The 17,733-nt window shown below is 39.8% G+C and overlaps 1 protein-coding gene across 2 annotated transcripts in view; it reads right to left on the reverse strand.

Moving 5' to 3' along the window:
* Positions 1-331: 331 nt before the first annotated feature.
* Positions 332-17,733, reverse strand: part of Gda (guanine deaminase) — a 61,110-nt gene continuing 43,708 nt past the window's right edge. For both annotated transcript variants that reach the window (XM_005352036.2, XM_013348076.2), the window contains exons 8-14: positions 17,389-17,496; positions 15,185-15,282; positions 12,405-12,472; positions 6,829-6,975; positions 5,907-6,037; positions 5,152-5,179; positions 332-4,385 (exon numbers count right to left, since the gene is read on the reverse strand). In XM_005352036.2, coding sequence (XP_005352093.1) covers positions 4,315-4,385; positions 5,152-5,179; positions 5,907-6,037; positions 6,829-6,975; positions 12,405-12,472; positions 15,185-15,282; positions 17,389-17,496 — 651 coding nt within the window. In that variant the 3' untranslated portion in view covers positions 332-4,314. The remainder of the gene's footprint in view (positions 4,386-5,151; positions 5,180-5,906; positions 6,038-6,828; positions 6,976-12,404; positions 12,473-15,184; positions 15,283-17,388; positions 17,497-17,733) is intronic.

Here is a 17,733-nt window from a genome sequence, read left to right on the forward strand (position 1 = left end):
ATCCATTAGTGGATTAAACTAGTTATTAGACCACAGCCTGCATGATCTATTGATCTCTTGCACTTCTTCACAGACACAGCCGGAATAAGATTTTACTAATCCTCCCATCAACCCAAACAAGCTGCCAGTCTAGAAGAACCATCCCAGTGGCTTGATTTAAAAAGCCATGTGTAGTGATATGATGGAAGTATTGTTGGCCCACAGCTAAACATTCCAGTCTGTTTTTTAATCCGTTACAAGAAAAGGAAAAAATGTATTATCAAATTCATCCTCCTTTCATCATGCTGATAGAATTTGCCAAAACAAACACAGAAAACACAACAAACACTAATGCAAACACAAAATCACGTTTATTGTATTTTTTCCTGATGCACGAAGGAGCCCACTCAGTACAGTGACAATTAGCAAATCATACAAATACTGAGGGGAAGGAGGTCCCCTTGACTACATTCACATGTGTGTCTATATTCTTAAGAACAGCCATCAAGAAGTTAACAGTAAGGTCAGGAAAGATTGCTGATAGGATTTCTGGGTAAGAAGTAGACAGGTGAATCACTGTCAAGTAACAAAGGTCAATGATACCAGTTACTCAAGTAACCTGGTAAAAAGCCTTCATCTTTGACTGGGCTGGCTTTTGCATGTCACTGCATTTGTACTAGACCCACAAACGAACCCTTCAACACTTGCTCTCTCACGCTCAGTTCTGGGGATGGGTAGGAACGTTGGGGTAGGCTTGGAAACACGCATGGCAACAAGCGGCAATCAAGAGTTTGGGGGCGTTATTTTTATGGTGACAAATGTCAAGAGTTTTGTTTTGTTTTCTTTCTCAGTGACTTTTCACCTATCTGCTTCCACCCAGGTCTTCAGAAAGACGTGTATTACATCTTCTCTGGAGACATAATAAAGTGCAATGTATGGCGTCATACCTGCAGCAGCTAGTAGATCAGAGAAATTGCAAACATCTCCTTTCGGTCTTAAACATATTATACAGAATCTTTGTGATTTAAAGATTATTTCAAGTCATTGCTTTTGCTATGCCTCTCATTCTATTTGTTAATAGCTAAGGTAACTCTCTTAAAATATCTGAATATTCCAGCAGTAGCAACAACAGCAGCAGCAACTTAAAAAAAAAATGCCCACCAAGCTCCAGAAGCATCCAGCTCTGGGTACCTTCCTCACATGAATATAAAAGGAAGAACTGATACAATGCTCTTCCCAGCATGCTTTGAAGGCTTCCCATATGTCTGCTTCTGGAGCAAAAAAGTTTAAAAATAGGAATAATCTGGTAGGGAGTGAAGATAGAACACACTGCCAGATCTCACAGCCGTTATGTTTGCTCTGTAAAATTTCAGAGCATTTGCCAAAGAGATAGCCAAGGGAACACTTCAAAAAGTCAGCTAAGCAAGGAAGAAGGGGGTTTCCACCATTTCCTTTCCTTTAACTTGGAAATTTCTCACTGAAGAAGAAAAGAGATTAAATGTTCACAGAATTAACTTAGAAAGGCCTCCTCCTGATGTGAAGGTAGACATCTTCTTGGATTCTAAAGTCTTTGACAGGGCAAGGAAAGAGCCAGCTAAGACAATGCCAGAGAGGAAAGTCCAGTCTCGTTGGCCCAGTAGAATAGAAAAACCCTTTGGGTCCTAATCTCTTATTTTCAATGTCTCCCCCACGAAATCAAATTTAACTTGATTAGCCTACTTTTGTGTTTTGGTTACAAGAAATTTTGGAAATGTAATACACATGATACTTTTCAGTGCTTTTTAACCTTTTACGACGAAGTCCATCAAAAATTCTAGAGAAACAAGTTAAATGGTATGGAGTAGGCGGGATAATGTTTTAATCTTCCTTCCTTCCTCCTTTCCTCCCTTCTTCTCTTCCTTCCTTCATTCCTTCCTTTTCCTTCTCCCTTTCTTCTAAAGAGAGCAAACCATCCAAACAAAAAGTGACAGTTGGGATAGGCTAGGAATAGTGCTGACTGTAATTCAGAACGTCAACCTAAGTTAGGCAACGGCAACATTTCAAAGTGCAGGACATCTGACCCCTTGTGTGGGGCACTGAAACGGCGTAAGTCACACATTGAGGAACACTTCACTTGGGAGAATAAAACTCAGAAGTTATAAGGGATGCGGGGAGATCAAAGTACATGTAAACACTTCAACACATTGTTTTTATTAGAAGTTATTCAGCTTATAACACACTATCAGGGCTAATCTGGATGCCTGACCGGATGGTGTCAAATGACCGTTATTCCTGCTTCCAGAATTACACATATTTATGTTACTGTGTGTGAATCTTAAGTTTAAATAAAAGCTGATGCTCAGTATCAAAATGCACACCCTTAAGGAAGAGGAGTGTGGGGTCTGCAAAGGTTGGAAAGCAGCTGCTGACTGGCAGATCTCTTACTCAACCCACACCTAAGCTCCCAGGCCCATGTCACTCAGGTGAGATTCCCTGCAACTAAGTTCCTTTGGTAAGAGTCCAAAGATACAGCCGAAAACACTTGCCAAACTCAGAGAGAAGTGGGGGAGGGGATTTGGCAGATCATTTTGATGTGTTACTGGTGTGCTGGAAGATTAAGACCAGAAATTGGTTCTATCCATTTCTATCCCCCCAACACACACATATACACGCAAAATAACTCTTGTCTTTAAAAAAAATTAAACTAAATGAGACTAAATATTTGTACCATCTTTAGATGTAATGTATACACAACCACATCTGAAAGTGCTTCTATCAGGAAAACAGGTCGGGACAAATTACTGCCGAGTTAGCATGCGATGTGAAATTGAGGTTTAGAGGGCAGCAGAGGAACTGTGTGCCCTCGGAGTTGCTAACACGTGCTAACACGGAATTAGCTCTATCACCTAAGAACTGTTGTAGGATGATACGGAAACTCACCTAAGCCCTGGGAATGAAATGATATGTTGACAAAACCTGCTCCCTGTTTTTGTTTGTTTATAGAGTGTGGAATAAATTAAGAAAATGTAGAACTCACATCACTGCTTGCTAAGAATCTGCCATGTGGTTGTAATCTTGTTTTCATTGTTATAAGAAGGGACATTGTGTAGTTAGGAAAGCTAAAATGGCCTCCTTTGTTTATTATTCCTTCATGTCTAGAATAGCAAGTCCTGCTAATAGAAGCATTACATGGAATTTCTATAACCTTCTCATTATACTAAGATTTTGATGCTAGAAAAAAACTCAAGGAATTCAAGTGACAATCTGATAAATTAGAAAAACAGGATGCAGGCCTTCAGAGCCTTATCTACAGTTCTTAAAGGGACTTGCACTTGGCTTTTAAGTTATAGCACATTGATAGGAGGGCAAAGTTCACAGCAACAATGACCCTACTATGCTGAGTAGATGGGGCACTGCAGAGAGCCCTGTCCTGTCACTGCTAACAGCTCCCAGGGGTACAGTATTCCCCCGATTTATGGAGACCCTAGCCTAGACAGCAGCAGCACATGGGGCTTGTTTCTCATCTAATAAAATAGAAGCAACTGTAACACCGCACAGCCAGAAATCAAGGTGACTTTGAAGGACACAAAAACACAACTATTTATGCCATGTGGCTATATGAATACTATCCCTAAGACACTGTAAATCTTTAATACTCAGCTTCTTGTCAAACACTTTGAAGCATAGAACTATATTTGAAAAGCATGTAGCATTCGGGTTCTGCCATTCATCCCTAAAGAAGGCAACGCATAACAATAACACATCTCTGAAATGCAAATTCCATAAAGTGCAAATTTCCATAGATAAGATCAACCTAGAAGCACATTTTAAAATCCAATAAGTTCTCTTTTTACATGGATGTTTTCATTATTTAATTTCCAAGTACAATCAATGTTTTTTTCCAACATCTGTTCACCATCTAGCTTGTGCCTTCGCATAAAAACCTACTCAATGGTGCGCATGGAGTCTCCTAATTTTCACTTAGCTCAGAATGTCTAACCACATAGGGATATTTCTTTGCACCGTATTTCCCTGCACAGAAAGGTTTGATTTCAATAGTAGAAGCACAGCGCCCATTATTAACACTGCCTTCTGCATGAGCCTAACACAAATCTAAGCAGCCCCGAAGTAGGCACCATCATGGAATTTTGAATGCTCCCCACGAGGGTCAAGGAGCATGTCACTTCCTTTGCACGATTTACCAAGTGAGCACTGGAAGCAGACATAGAAACAGAAGTCATCTGAAGAACACAATACTTTTTTTTTTAAAATATACTTTCTAACTGGCACCCGGGCACAAGGAAGATGCAGAACCATGTCATTCCAGGAGAATATCATGGATGCCCACGGGTCTTCTTACACTGAGCTGGAGAACGGAACCACCTGCTTTCCACCCACATAAACCTCCTCAATGTTCCGGTCATCTCCTGAAAGAAAAATCAAAGAATTGTTTGTACTGTGCTTTTGGGTCATTAATTGCCTTAATTTCCTTTGAAAGAGATCTTAAGCAAAACACTTTTCAAAGAAGAAACACAAGCAAAAAGAAAGAAGCTCTATTTTTCCCCAGATCATTTATAATATCCTTGGGATGACTTGGTTAAGAGATGACACCATAGCTCATTGTGGACTGGGGTTTCCATTCTGTCTCTGAGGTGGAAATCCACCAATGTTCAATAAACCCCCGTCTCTGACATTTCTGCCGAAGGGGCTGGTTGGTATTTCCAGTCCCAGAAGAAAAGGCATACCTATCTTTACTCCTGGAATCTTGCTTAGCACATTAAAATAAGCAGTTTACAGAATGTGCCCTCGAGAAGCTCAACTTCTCCCAGCACTGAACTCACACAAAGGGATGGAAGGCTACTTTTGGGCTCTCCTGATCTAATTATGCCTCTGGGACTAGAACTCTGGCTGTGGGTTCAGTTCTGTCCCAGGATAGGGAGGTTGGGGGCACAGAAGGAGCATAAGAGGGCTTGACCAAAAGCTCTCTTCCCCTCTATGTCACAGCTCAGGACTTAAGTATGTTCTTGGGGAATTGCTAGGCATTGTGCTATAGTGCAAGCTCAGTGCTGAGAACTGTTTAAAAAATGAATTAGCGCAATTTAACATCCATAGAGTTTCATGTAATGTACCTAGAACAGAGAGTCTTGACCAAGAAGAAGGTTGTGTTTATAGCCCAGAAGCATGTCTACCTACCTAGATAGAGGAACTTCTGGATAACAGCCTAAAATGAAAAATAAATGCGGTGAGAAACAGCACTTGATACATTCGGAAATGAGATTCACAGGGAAATGCCATTGGCAAAATCCAGAAATTGAAATCCATTTCTTAGTGACAAATTTACATTTTCATAAAAAATTATCTTTCCAAAACCAAATGAATAAATGAAAACCTAAACCCAAAGCAAGCAAATGAACAAAAATCCCAGACTACTACTAACAAATGTTTATCCTTACTAAAATATTATCTGTTTGTTGGTTTTTGAGACAGGGTCTCAACATAGTCCTGGAACTTACTATGTACACGAGGCTGGCCTCGAACTTAAGAAGATATAGCTGACTTCCCCTCCTTAGTGCTAGGATTAAAGATGTGTTTCACCATTCTCCACCTGTTACTGGAATATTCTTGGCAAACAACCTTGAAATTGTCAGATGTAAAGTCTCACATATATCAAAGAACTCCAAACAAAAAATGATGCAAATACTTCAAAAAGTGCATCAAAGAAGAAAAATATAACTAAATGAATGAGATAAAGCCTATTTCTCAGAAATTTACTCTAATAATAGAAGAATAAAAGAATTTTTTAAAACATTAACACATTTCTTATAAATAAACTAAATGAATACATGTTACTTTAATGATTGTTTTAAAAACGGATCCCTCCACCCACTCAAAAAAAAAAAAAAACTCAAGTGACAAAAAGGCATTTTACTTTACTTTCTTTTACTTACATCAGAAATATCACCAACAAAATCCCCATAAAACAGATCAATAGGAGAGTCCGATGCTTTGGGGTTGATCAAGAGGGCATCAAACTCCTTGCCAACTTCAAAGTTTCCAATCTCACTGTCTAGACCAAGGGCTACAAACGGAAGTGAACAGGAGTCAGAGTTGCCACTGAATCATTGTGATGTCCTTGTTATCCAGGATGGTTTCTGCAAACATAAAACTAGACCCTCCAAAAGTAGTATCTAAATAATGAAGCAGAGAAGAACTCTCATCCCAACAGGCCACATGACCTCTGTATAGATAGTAGAGAACAGGAAAGCAAATAGCTCCGTTCACCACCACTGTCATAATTCTGATGAAGTTTCAATTTCAGTTCTATCAGCGCACTCTACTGAACCCTCAAAGCAACCAGCTTGGCACAAATCTACCTCATCCTTCCTTCTTTCCCCAACACTCCTCGCTTTGTCTTTTTTAGTCCGTGAAATAGTTGGTGGTATTTCTTTTCTTTGCAGTGAACTGAACCTCAAATTAAAAACTAAATCTTTGTGAAATTTCTAAAACAGGCATACCCGTCATGAATTCTTTAGTTTAAATTCTTTGAATTGGGAAAAATATCCAGAGATCCTGCATCTGAAGCATGCCAGTGTTTTTTGAAAGCGACTCTGTTAACTTTAAAGGAAAGGTTTTCTGGTTGCCCAAAAAGAATAGTTTTCTAAACTAGGGCGCAGGCTGTCTTATAGCTGTAAGTCATGTCCATGGTCCCTGGATGCCAAAGGAGAACACGGCACATTTTTATAACATATTAAAGAATGTGTAGGTATTGGGATTTGCCTTAGTTCGCGATGGCGTACCTTTACATTCTAGCCAAAGGCACACATTGGCATGGCTGTACATGGTGTAAAAGACGAAGAAACTAGTCGTTACCTTGGCTTCCTCCAAGAGTGGCTAGTCTGAAGACTTCTTTGAGGGTGAGACTCTTCTCATTCACCTTATTAATTAAGAGGATATTGGAAACCATCACTGCCCTTCTGATGGCATCAAGCATGGAGTAGGAGTAACCACCAGCCACATCTGTGTAGGAAAGACAAAGCCCAAACAGGGACTCTATGAAGATGGATGGAATAACAGGTATATATGTTGTTTTCTTCCTCTGGTTTTAATGACAAACATTTTATTTTTCAATTTCTAAAAAGTTCTCATTTGTAAACATATAAGTATAAGCCAGCATTTATATAAACTCAAAGTTTTTCATTTGCATAAAAGCAGAAGTGGTCACCATTTAGGGGGAGGAACGGGTCAAGTAAAGGAGGCATGAGAGGGGACAAATGAGAACAAGGTAAATGACAATACACACATCAAGATGCTCTAACAAAATCCATTTCTTTGCTGATTTTTAAAAACCACCTTTCATCAAAATCAAATATATTTCAGAATTAGCTTCTAGGATTGCTCAAAACTTCACAAATCTTGTGACTTAACACAAGAGAACTGTCTTCTCTCACAGTTTTGGAAGTCAAAAGTCTAAGTGTTGGCAGGGCTAGCTGGGGAGTGTGGCTCAATGGCAGGGTGTATGGGGAGACTGTACAAGGCCAGGACTTCAGACCTCAGCATCACTGACAGTGATGGCAAGGGCCCCAGCTCTTTAGAAACTCCAGGAAGAATCCGGATTTGTTCAGCCCAGCTCCTCACACCTCCTGGAGATCTTGGCTTATGGCAGTAACTCCAGCCTGTTCCATGTTCACATCATCTTTTTCTCTTGGGTTTTTGTGGCTTTTCCTCTCTGTCTCTTATAAGCGTTGATTATTGAGCTCAGGAGCCATCCTATTTCAGAAAGAGTTCATCTTGCCAGCCTTACCTTAGTTCTATCTACAGAAACCTTTAGTCCTAATACAGCCATAGTTAAAAGTTCTGGTAGACTTCTTTTGGGGACTACAACTCAACCCACTATAACATCTACATGGCTAATAAAGATATAGATAGATAGATAGATAGATAGATAGATAGATAGATAGATAGATAGATAGATAGATAGATAGATAGATAGATAGATAGATAGATGGATGATAGATAATAGATAGATATTTCTTAAACACTTAAAAAATTACTCAAATATGGCTGTGAAAGGTTTATAATATGATTTAACATAAACTTACAATTGCATACATTAAAGAAAATGTCCAAGTATTATTTCAACCTAGATGAAAGCTTTAGAAAATTAAATAGCCAATTTTTAAAACAATGATTCTTCAGAAAGCTTTAGAATGAGCATAACTTTTGGAAACTTAGTACAATAAATAACCAGAGCTGATATGGGCAGCATTTCCATACTGGTTGGCATCACTGAATGAGAAATGAGAGTTTTAGTGACTCAGATTAAACCCCTAGTCATAATTAATTGAAACACTGCTTTTGGCAGGAACAAATGCACGTTATGAAATGAGTTGGTGCAATGTCAAGTAAGATAGCATGTTTTATTGGGGAATACATTTTATAGTTAATCAAACATCCATTGTAGTTTTAAATGTTCCTGTCATTTCTGGTAGGCCTATATGATTATTATTGCCTATAAATACTGAAATTATCAAAAGTAATTGGTTATTTAGCAGCAATTCTGGATTGCAGCTGAATTTTATGTTCAACCATTTTATATGTCCTTAGGTAAACTTGCATGGAGTTGTTTTTAATAGAGTGCTTTTCTTTATCAATAACAGTCTTGATGTAGGATTATCTGGTTCCCTGACAAATTTTATTATTTAAATTATTAGTCTGCATTAATAGGAAATAATCAGGGCTGGAGAGACAGCTCAGTCAGTAAAGTGCTTGTGATGCAAGCAAGCATTAGGGTCTGAGTTTGATCCCCAAAACCTAAGTAAAAAGCTGGGTGTGTTAGCATGCTGGGAAGGCAGAGACACACAACACAGATCACCAGGGCTTTCTGGATACTCATGAAGTCTAATTGGCAAACCCAGATCCCAACCAAAGACCCTGTCACAGTGCCTAAGGAATAATACCTGAGGTTGACCTCTGGTCTCTCTATCCACATGTGAACACATGCACACACACACACACACACACACACACACACACACACTCCATAAGTAAAAATACTTGAACACACACAAATAAATAACAAGTCTTTTGTGTGTAACTATTTCTTGTTAATTAGAAAGAAGCGAATCAATTATAAAATTAAAAAGCAATGCTGAACAGCCAGTTGTCACAAACCAGTGTTTTATCATACCAAGAATCATTACAAGAACAACACAATATTGACTTAACCAATCCTCCACACAAACATGAAATCAGAGGTTGTGCTTCCATTTCCTGGCCACCCAGACTCAAATAATCAGACAGAGGCTTATATTAATTATAAACTGTTTGGCTTATTAGTTCAGGTTTATTATAACTAACTCTTACAACTTAATTAACCTATAATTCTTATCTATGTTTAGCCACGTGTCTTAGTACCTTTTCTCAATGCAGCATTCTCATCTTGCTTCCTCTGCATCTGGGTGGCGACTGCAGACCAAGCCTTTCTTCCTCCCAGAATTCTAGTCTGGTCACCCTGCCTATACTTCCTGCCTGGCTACTGGTCAATCAGCATTTTATTAAACCAAAATGAGTGACAAATCTTCACAGGGTACAAGAGTATTATCCCACAGCACAAACAGGTAAGGTATCTATCTGATCTGCTTTCATCAACTCCATTTTAGAGACAATATCAAGGTCCATGGACAGGGTAACTTGCTATTTAACCAAGGTACTATGCCACACCAGGTAGTGGTAATGTGATAATTCTTAAAGCCTCTAACAATAGAGGCTCTTAAGCATGAGGTTTTGTCAATTTTTTCTTGGGAATTTTTTGTTAGAGGAGTTGGGATGCACATAAAAGCTAAGAGGCATCTGAGGTCAGAGTTGAGGACAAAACCCCTGTGGGGGAGGGGAAGTGAAATACAAAAAAAAGATTGACTTATTGATCTCTGGGGACAGCTTTTCCAAATAGGCAGGAAAAAGAAAGCAAGCCTTCAGGGAAGAGAGAAAGGCCAGCAACATAGGAAGAATAATTTTTTTTTCGATGCAATTTTGCTGATTCCCATGTAAGCAGGGACCAGGAGAAGTGTCAATCACAGTAGACCACAGAGGCATTCAGTCACAACAGAATGGCATCTTTTGAGAGACAGCAAAGAGATCATGGTTGCAGTGAGTCACAGCGAGAATAACAAGATGGCTGTTTTGCTAGCCGGGCAAGAATCAGGACAGGGGGGCTGGAGAGATGGCTCAGTGGTTAAGAGCGCCATCTACTCTTCCAGAGGTCCTGAGTTCAATTCCCAGCAACCACATGGTGGCTCCAAACCATCTGTAATGAGATCTGGGGCCCTCCTCTGGCGTTTGGGTATACATGGAGGCAGAAAGTTGTATACATAATAAAATATATATATCTTAAAAAAAAAGAATCAGGACAGGGTGGGGGTGGAGAGCACGAGCTGTGTGGATATCCACACTCACAGAAGTTTTGCTGTGAAGAAAGGCAGCAGAGTGGGACAGGAAGCTGAAGGGGGTGTCTGAGCAAGAGAATAGTTACATAGTATGAACTAAACGGGTCAGGAGATATTTTAGATGCTTGTGTATTGATGGCAATAGTCCAGTAGACAGCACTTAAACGTGAGCAAGAATGTATTCAAACTCGGTGGTGGAAACTGAAACAAAGATTTCTGATTTATTTTTATACTCTTGTAATGATCCACAAAAAGAGGATATGGGCTGGGAATGAAGAGGACTTCAGCAGCAATAGAAAGTTTTAGGAGGAAAAGCGGGATTGAGGAGGCAGATACTTATTAGAGAAATATAATTATTGCTGTTGCCAGTGTTGAGGGCTGCTTGGAATCTGAGCACAGAACTTAAACATGTAAGCCACTGCTCTCTCCAGCAGCTCCTAAACACCCAGCTGCAGGCATAGAAAAGGGAACTATGGAGGTCATCTAGGGCTGGGTTTTTTGCAAAGTGAACACACAGAAAATGGGGAAGAGATCTTGTGTATCTGCTGGCATCCAAGAGGGCTGCATTAGGAAGGCAGGAAGGACGGAGAAAACATGGCATCCATCACTAGACCTAAGTCCCCAAGAAAACCAAAGACTGTTGCTCAGAGAGTGTTTTAGATAGGTTTCCATTGCTGTGATAAGGGCCGTGGTAAAAGCACCTTGGGAAGAAGAGGACCCGACAGAGATATACATGGATCTACATAGGAAGGAGAATAAGATAAGATCTCTTGAATAAATTGGGAGCATGGGGGTCACGGGAGAGGGTAGAAGGGGAGAAAAAGGGAGGGAGGGAAGTGCAGAAAAATGCATAGCTCAATAAAAACAATAAAAAGGACTTCTGAGATAGAAACAGAATTTAGGGAAACACTACCAAAATATTTTTGCAAAAAGGAAAAATATAGAAATATATAGCTATGGCTAGGCATCATTGAGAAACAATGATTAACAAGGGAAGAGGGTAGCAAGGCAGAAGAGCTGGCTCTGGTAGTGTGAGTGCATGTGATCCGGATCTGAGGCCTTGAGAACAAGAGAACTGATTCCACCTCTTGCTGCCTGCTGCACTGGGCCGAGTTACCCGGGGCAGTATGGGAGAGCTCACCCAGGTGGTAGTGATGAGGGAAAACTGGCAAACTAACCAACCCAGCTACCACTCAGGCCCAGAAGCAGGGCTATGATTAACCCCACCCAACATCCACCTCATCTATGAACCTGTTAGAGCATGTGAAGGGGCTGGACCTGCAGATCCAAAACTGCAGGACCTCCACCGACACAGGGCAGTCACAGGATATCCAGAGGAGTCCCAGTGAGGGTCCAGTATTGATAGCGCAGCAGAAGCCAGGGGCCTCGAACCAGACCCATGACTCATTGCAATGAAGACTCACCAGTAAAGATGAATGGACTAAAGGGTTAACTGTGTGACTCACTGGGACACGCTACAGAATCTTGTGTGTCTGTGTGTGTGTGTGTTTTGGTTTTCAGTTGTTCTTTTAAATTTTGATTATTTCTGTGGGAAGGTTGCTAGGGCAGAGGGTGGATGTGAGAGAACAGGGAGATGAGTGGGATTGGGATGCATAATGTGAAATCCACAAAGAATCCATAAAATGTTTAAAAAAAGAATTTGTTTTATTTTTAAATTATATGTCTATGTGAGAGTTTGTGCATGTGAATGCAAGTGTTTGTGCAAGCCAGAAGAAGATGTCAGGTCCCCTGGAGCTGGACCAGGCAGTTGTGAGCTGTTAGACATGAGTGCCCAGCTTAGAAACAATGACCAGGGAAAATGGCTTTGAGAAGTGGGGGTAATGACTTCCAAACTTCTCCCTCTTTGGTTGTTGTTTCTTATTAAGACACCCATCCCTAGCAACCAAAAAAAGCTCACGTTCCTTAAGCACAGCTTAAATATCTACAAATCAGCTACGTCAGAATGATGATTTATCAGTTCAGCTACAGATGATGACTGCTTACCTGTTCCCAGCCCTATCTTCACATTACACTTTAGGACTTCAAGCACGTTCAGTAAGCCACTGCTCAGCCTGGAGAGAAAGAAAATGCAAAAACAAGGAGATCTGAGTGACTTAACAGCATACAGGCACTGTCCAAGATGGCTATAGTACTAAAAACTATGATTCTCATCCTAAGCCCTAAGGCTAATGGTCAGTCAGATCAGGTCAGGAAAGTGGTGGAGCAGAGAAGATCATAAAAAGCTGCTTCCTTCTTCCTGACCTGAGGTCACTCTTGCAAGGGTCCAAATTAGCAAGGAAGGTGGAGGGCAGGAAACTACATGGAAAATTAGAATTAAGAATTAAGCTTGGTACTTAGTCTGTGAATCTAATAGAGCTGTAAGCTTTCTAGCCAACTCCTCCTTCATGATAGAAAATATAAATTAGAAACCATCACATTCCTCTATATCCAGAACAATGCATTACCCAAAAGAGAAGCAATTTCTATTAAAGTACAAAAATAATAGCCCAGTGTATGATGCTTTGGGCCTCAGAAGTAGGCTCAGAAATCAGAGCATCTCTCTGATCTCCTCCCCTCAAGTATCCAAACCATATAAGCCAGAATTTCTCAGGGCTATGGTCTAACTCAGTGGTAGAGTGCTTACTAAGCATACATAGGGTCCTAGTTTGCCCCAAAAGCAATAAAATAACTAAAATGTCTGCCCTTTTTCCCTATGCCAGCCACAAATCTTGATGAGATTATTCTAATCCTCCATCCTTATGTCTTATGTTGGCCAGGAAGGAGTTTGATAGACAGTCATAAGATTCTGTGTTGGAAGAGGTCCTGCCCTATTCACAGAAGAAAAACAATATGACACAATGATCAAGAAGATCTGAAGATGCCCTCCCCAGTATCCCAACTTAATGACTTGGCATTAGATCAAAGCCTCTTTGTCCAATTACATTTCTGTATGTTTGCCATGCTCCATCTCATCAAAGCAAAAAAATACGGGAGAGCTCTCTGTGCCCATTGGCCTTCATTTAACGGTCCTGTGCACATAAAACTCTGAGGAAGCACTTTGCTGGGCTTTTCTCTCATTGATGTGTCTTATTTTAGAAGGTTGGTGATGACATTATGACTGATAAGGAAAGGTATTCTTCCCTCATGTTTTTCTTCCTCCCTGCTTTCAGGGTCAAAGAGGATGCAACGAAAGAGGATGGAACCATTGAAATGGGGGTCCGAGAGTACAAACGCTGCTTCCAAGGATAACAACCTAGGGGAGAGGGCTCCTGATCTGAATTTTGGACCTCATCATCTTCATCCCATTGGATCCAGGGAAAGACAAAGGAAAGCTATAACATGGAATTAGAAGTCTACGGAGACACAGTGACCAAATGGCTGGGCTCAAGGATGCACTAAACTATAATTTCAAAGCCTCAATGTGCATGAGGAAAACCTGAAACTCTTGAAGGTCAGCACTTATTTGAACAGCCAGATCATGTTTTAATTTAGAGGGTATTTTACTGTTCATCTGGGGAATAGTAAATTGTTGTCCCTAGGCTGCGACTCAGGCCACAAAGTCATGTGCATTTATTTTCTGTTTCAAAACTCAGGGTCTTCTGAGACTTTTCAAACAACTAGAGAAATGTCCTGTGTGTCCAGGAGCCCTTCTTACATAGTCACGAACACACATCTGTGCCATTCACGAAGTCCCTGAGCTTGCTAATACCTCCAGCTCTTTGCTGAGATGTTCTACCCTCTTCTGCTCTGTTCCTGTCAGGAGACAGTCAAAAGGGATGCTCCTCCATAGTCATCTCAGCCCTTCCACCATTGCTGAGTGTGTGTTACTGTCCCTGTGCCATCACTTCTTGAGATGAATAACTGGCAGAGTCTAGGAGAACTAGACTCCAGGTCCCGCTGGGGTAACTGGTTTGATGTTATTCACTTCGGCCCTGTGTCAGACTCCCAAGGAGTACTCTCTGAGATCAGCTCTCACCCAAATACACTATTTGCACAACTCTTAAGTTTCTAACCCAGCATCGACAGACTAGATCACATTATCCACAAGTTCCCTAAACTTAGACATGACATTTTTCTATCTATGGACCTTTTGCCTTTGTTGGAGATATAAGCCATAACTTTTAACTGATTCATTCATGAACTCATAACCTTTGGGAAGGTTAAGGACACTGGATGGTGACACACACCTTTACAGGCTTATCTCTGTGAGTTCAAGGTCAGCCTTTTCTACAAAAGTGAGTTCTAGGACAAACCAGAGTGGTTACATAGAGAAACCCTGCCTGTCTTGAAAACTAAACAAAAAAAACTAGCAAAGAAAGATTAAGGACATGTTTCAAATAAAGCTTTCATATTCTGGGAATTAAATAAGCGTAAGTCTCTCCTGGGTTTTCCTATATGAGCTGTGTCTCAACACATTCAGCAGCGTGACCAAGAGCTTTACAGCCACAACTCCCTTCTAAACTCGGGGGCACACTATGCCCCTGGAATATGCATTCTTTCAGTCTGTTCTCAGCTGTAAAGCCTGAATGTTATTGATTTTAAACTCTGTTCTACTTCCTCTTGCTGCATGTGTGTGCAAGTTAGAGATTTTCAGAGAACTCTGCAGCAATGCCCTCTTTCAAATGCCTTCTTTCTTCACCTTAGCACAGGTGAGCCTCCATCTACCTAGTTCCTTCTCTACTCAAACCCAGTATAGAAACAGACCCCAGAAGAAGAAACCGAGAAAACAGAAAATGCCCATCTACACTACATATCAATAATCTACCAAGCAATTGTGTACTTACGATAAGTTTGAGTTGGGACAATGTGCAATGGACGCTCCTCGTTCCTTGAAGACGTTGAGTTCCTCTTCAGAAAGGTAACAACCATGTGCCATGACTGTCTAGAAAGAAGAATAGCCAGCATGGAATTTACCGCTAAAAATGCTTGTTCTAATACTCATGGCTATGTACTATAAGAAGGTACAGAAGCAACGGCTTGGCTACAGTGGTCTTTGCCACGACTGTTGCTATTATTTGAAAGGACAAAAATCCCTGCATCAAACACATATTACAAAGGTCTCAACAAATTTGTACATTTTAACGATTTGTTTGTTTGTTTATGGTAGTGCTGGTAACCGAATCCAGTACTGTACCACTGAACTCCATCCTTGTCTTGGCTCTTGATTTTGATTCTTTTGGCTCAGTCGGCTCATCCATGGCATAGGAAATCCAGACAAAGTGAACACGTTACAATTTTTATTATCTCTGCTATAGAAAATTTTCAAGTTGCTTTCTTTTCTAAATCTATATGATGTACCTCCAGTAGGCTGGTGCTTGTCTGTATTCCAATCAGGACTTTCAAAAAGTCCATGGAAGCTGTAAATGTGATTTTGTAAAGAACTATGGGTTAATTGTTGTAGATGGTTTGTTTTGGAGATGGGATCTCTATATAGCTAAGGCTGGCCTTGAACTATAGAGCCCAAGCTGACCTCACAATCATAATTTTTCCTGCCTCAGCCTCTGGAATACTGTTGGGAGTTTTGGCATAAGTCACCATATCTGAAAGAATTCTTCTTTATTTCTGTTACTAGTTTTAATACAGTCACCCATGGTTCTTGACATGGACATGAAATCAGGATATGTCATATCAGAACAGCTTTTAGTTAAGAAGGTAAACTTTATTTAAGAAAGTAGGTGCCACACATTTGAAACCTCTCTAAATTCTCATCCTGGTAAGATTTGTGGGTTTCCAAGCAACATTTAATTCTCTAATTTTTTTTTTTTTACTTTAATGTAAAATCTATACTCAATTGCTTTCTCCTTTGGGAGGCATAGTTCAACAGGCAAAAATTATTATTCAAATAAAGCTTTCTCTACCTTTGCACAAATAAGATTAACATGAAAATGTAAGGTTAATTTATTAATCATATGGTAATATATGCAAAGAAGGATCAAACTTCCGATGTAAAATTTACATTATTTATGCAAAGTATTAACCTTTCCAATCGCTCGCACTCCTGTCTCCTTTCGTGTAGTCACTAAGAAACAACTTGTTGCAGTAAACTCTCAAGGTAGCGTGTTCATTTCACAGAAGGCCAAGGCCAAAGGGTATATTGCTTTAATGAAGTCTCTTGTCACTCACATTGATTTTAATTAATTATAGAGGTAATAGATAGTCAATTTCTAAACCTCAGAGTTTAAAAAGTTGCTTTTAACATTCCCTGTGTATCTCTGGGCAGGTTTTAAGTGTGAAAATTCACATGTACACACAGGTACTTGCATGTCCTACTGTATTGAATGTTCTTCTGTGGAAGCATGCATATTTGATCTTTGTGCACACTGAATGGAATTCTCATTATGTAGATTCTATGATTTAACCAATTCCTTGGGGATAGTTATTTCCAAACTTTCCTATGTTATCAGCACACCCATTTTTACAGCCTTTAAAGAATTGTCCTTGGAAATGGGTCTGCTGACTCAAAGAAAAGCCCACTGATGTACTAACTGCAAAAGCATCATTGGAAAGAAGGCCATTCTTACCATCCAATGAAATTTTAGATTTCAGGATAGGTATGAAACATCAGGCCCACACGTATTAACACACACACACACACACACACACAAACACACACATATATAGACATACACACATAGATGATAGATACACACATACCATGTACTCACATGTATCTACACACATGTGTACATACAAACATATACATATGCAGACACAAACACATATATAGTCACATACATATATCTATGCACACACAAACACATGTGTACACACGAACACAAACATGAACATATAGACACACACATACACCTACACATACACACATACATGCGTACACCCAAAACACACACACACATGCACATACACACACACTGCGTTTACTCTAGTTTAGAAAATGCATGTGCACTGAAGAACAGTGATTACTTCTGAGATTCTGAAATTTAAAGGGTGTCATTGACTTTTATACATTATATCATGATACTGAATTTACCTTGTTTGTCAGAAGATTATTTTTATCATAGACATCTGTGTAGTTTTTGTAGCCAGGGTATAAGTTTTTCACCACTTCAACTTCTTCCCGTGTTTCACTTATATGGCTCTGCAAACAAATACATATTGTTTTCACTTTTTGTAAAATATTTAACATTATATCTTCTATCTCAACATGCCGTTGCTAGTTTCTGCTTGCTGAACTTGCTGATATAGGAGACTATGGATGAAAACATTAAGCTCTGTACTTGGGTTTAATTTTAAATGATTATATGCATCCTCTATACCAATATACATGACAAAAAAACTAAATATCCTGAGTATGGCTCTGTGTGTGTGTGTGTGT

Source organism: Microtus ochrogaster, chromosome 8 (assembly GCF_000317375.1).
Source record: "Microtus ochrogaster isolate Prairie Vole_2 chromosome 8, MicOch1.0, whole genome shotgun sequence".
Classification (NCBI taxonomy): Eukaryota; Metazoa; Chordata; class Mammalia; order Rodentia; family Cricetidae; genus Microtus; species Microtus ochrogaster.